The 1536-nt window shown below is 50.9% G+C and overlaps 1 protein-coding gene across 1 annotated transcript in view; it reads right to left on the bottom strand.

Moving 5' to 3' along the window:
- ACOT8 (acyl-CoA thioesterase 8) overlaps nucleotides 1-1536 on the bottom strand; it is a 17924-nt gene that overhangs the window by 7461 nt on the left and 8927 nt on the right. Inside the window, exon 3 of the mRNA XM_011928909.1 lies at nucleotides 758-983. Coding sequence (XP_011784299.1) covers nucleotides 758-983 — 226 coding nt within the window. The remainder of the gene's footprint in view (nucleotides 1-757; nucleotides 984-1536) is intronic.

Raw genomic sequence — 1536 nt, 5'->3', positions numbered from 1 at the left:
GATCTCCTGACCTCGTGATCTGCCCGTCTCGGCCTCCCAAAGTGCTGGGATTACAGGCTTGAGCCACCGCGCCCGGCCTATTTTTAAATTAGAGACGGAGTCTTGCTGTGTTGACCAGGCTAGTGTCCAACTCCTGGTCTCAAGCAATCCTCCTGCCTTGGCCTCCCAAAGTGCTGGGATTATAGGTATGCACCACCGCACCCGGCCAAGCCCTTCATTTTATACCATGGCCCAATACAGACACACACCAGGAACACACACAACTAAACCTCAAGTTTCACAAAAGGATTCTTGCCCTTAATACATACATATTATTCACTCCAATATCTTCTTTTCCTTTTTTTTTTTGAGACAGAGTCTCGCTCTGTTGCCCAGGCTGGAGTACAGTAGTGCAATCTCGGCTCACTGCAAGCTCCACCTCACGGGTTCACGCCATTCTCCTGCCTCAGCCTCCCGAGTACCTGGGACTACAGGTACCCACCACCATGCCTGGCTAATTTTTGTATTTTTAGTAGAGACGGGGTTTCACTTTGTTAGCCAGGATGGTCTTGATCTCCTGACCTTGTGATCCACCCGCCTCGGCCTCCCAAAGAGCTGGGATTATAGGCATGAGCCACCCCGTGCCCGGCCCCAGTATCTTCTTTTCTAATCTGTATTTTTTAAATGCTGGTCAAGACGCACTGAAGGAGTCCATGACCCACAAACAGATAGGAGCTGCATTTTGAAAAGTCTGCCATGGAGCCTCCAGGTTTCTCACCTTAAATACTGGTCAATGAGGGTCTCACAGTCAAGCAGCTCTTCTGGTGGTGGCACAGTGGGCATGGAGAACTGGTGCTGCATAGGGCTGGGCTGGGCCTGCTGGAAGGAGGCCTGGCAGATGAAGATGGGCTTCCCATGTTGCACAGCCTTCACAGAGCGCACCGAGAAGCTCGACCCTGTTCGTGTCCGCTCCACTTGGTACAGTACTGGCACGTTCGGGTCCCCTGCAGTAGGCACAAGGGCACAGTGGGTCCACAGGCCCTGTCATCATGACAATGCCTGACAGGTACTCTATTACTCATCTTCCATTCCATTTCATCTCGGTAACTACTCACTGAGGTCTGCTAAGGTCCAGGCACTAGAGATACAGAGAGACTACCAGGCCCTGTCATCGGGCTGCTCCCTGTGCAGGTGGAGCTTTTCTTTAACAGCACAAACTGCAGAGACATTGACAGATTCCTTGCATTCAAATCCTGGCTCTACCACTCACCAGCTGTGTGACCCTTTACTTCTCTGAGCAGTGTGCTCATCTGCAAACTGGGGATCATCATGGTGCTCATCACCTACAGGATTTTAATGAAATGAGTCCATAGTTGTAAAGTGTTTAGCATAATATCTGGCACATAGTGAGGGCTCTATATGTGTTTGTTAAATAAAATTAATACTCCTTCCAGCCGGGCGTGGTGGCTCAAGCCTGTAATCCCAGCACTTTGGGAGGCCGAGATGGGCGGATCACGAGGTCAGGAGATCGAGACCATCCTGGCTTACACGGTGAAA

The sequence above is a fragment of the Colobus angolensis genome, unplaced genomic scaffold, assembly GCF_000951035.1.
Source record: "Colobus angolensis palliatus isolate OR3802 unplaced genomic scaffold, Cang.pa_1.0 Scaffold8, whole genome shotgun sequence".
In the NCBI taxonomy this organism is placed as follows: Eukaryota; Metazoa; Chordata; class Mammalia; order Primates; family Cercopithecidae; genus Colobus; species Colobus angolensis.
The sequence above is the reverse complement of the archived record's forward strand: the minus strand, read 5'-3'. Positions and strand labels throughout refer to the sequence as shown.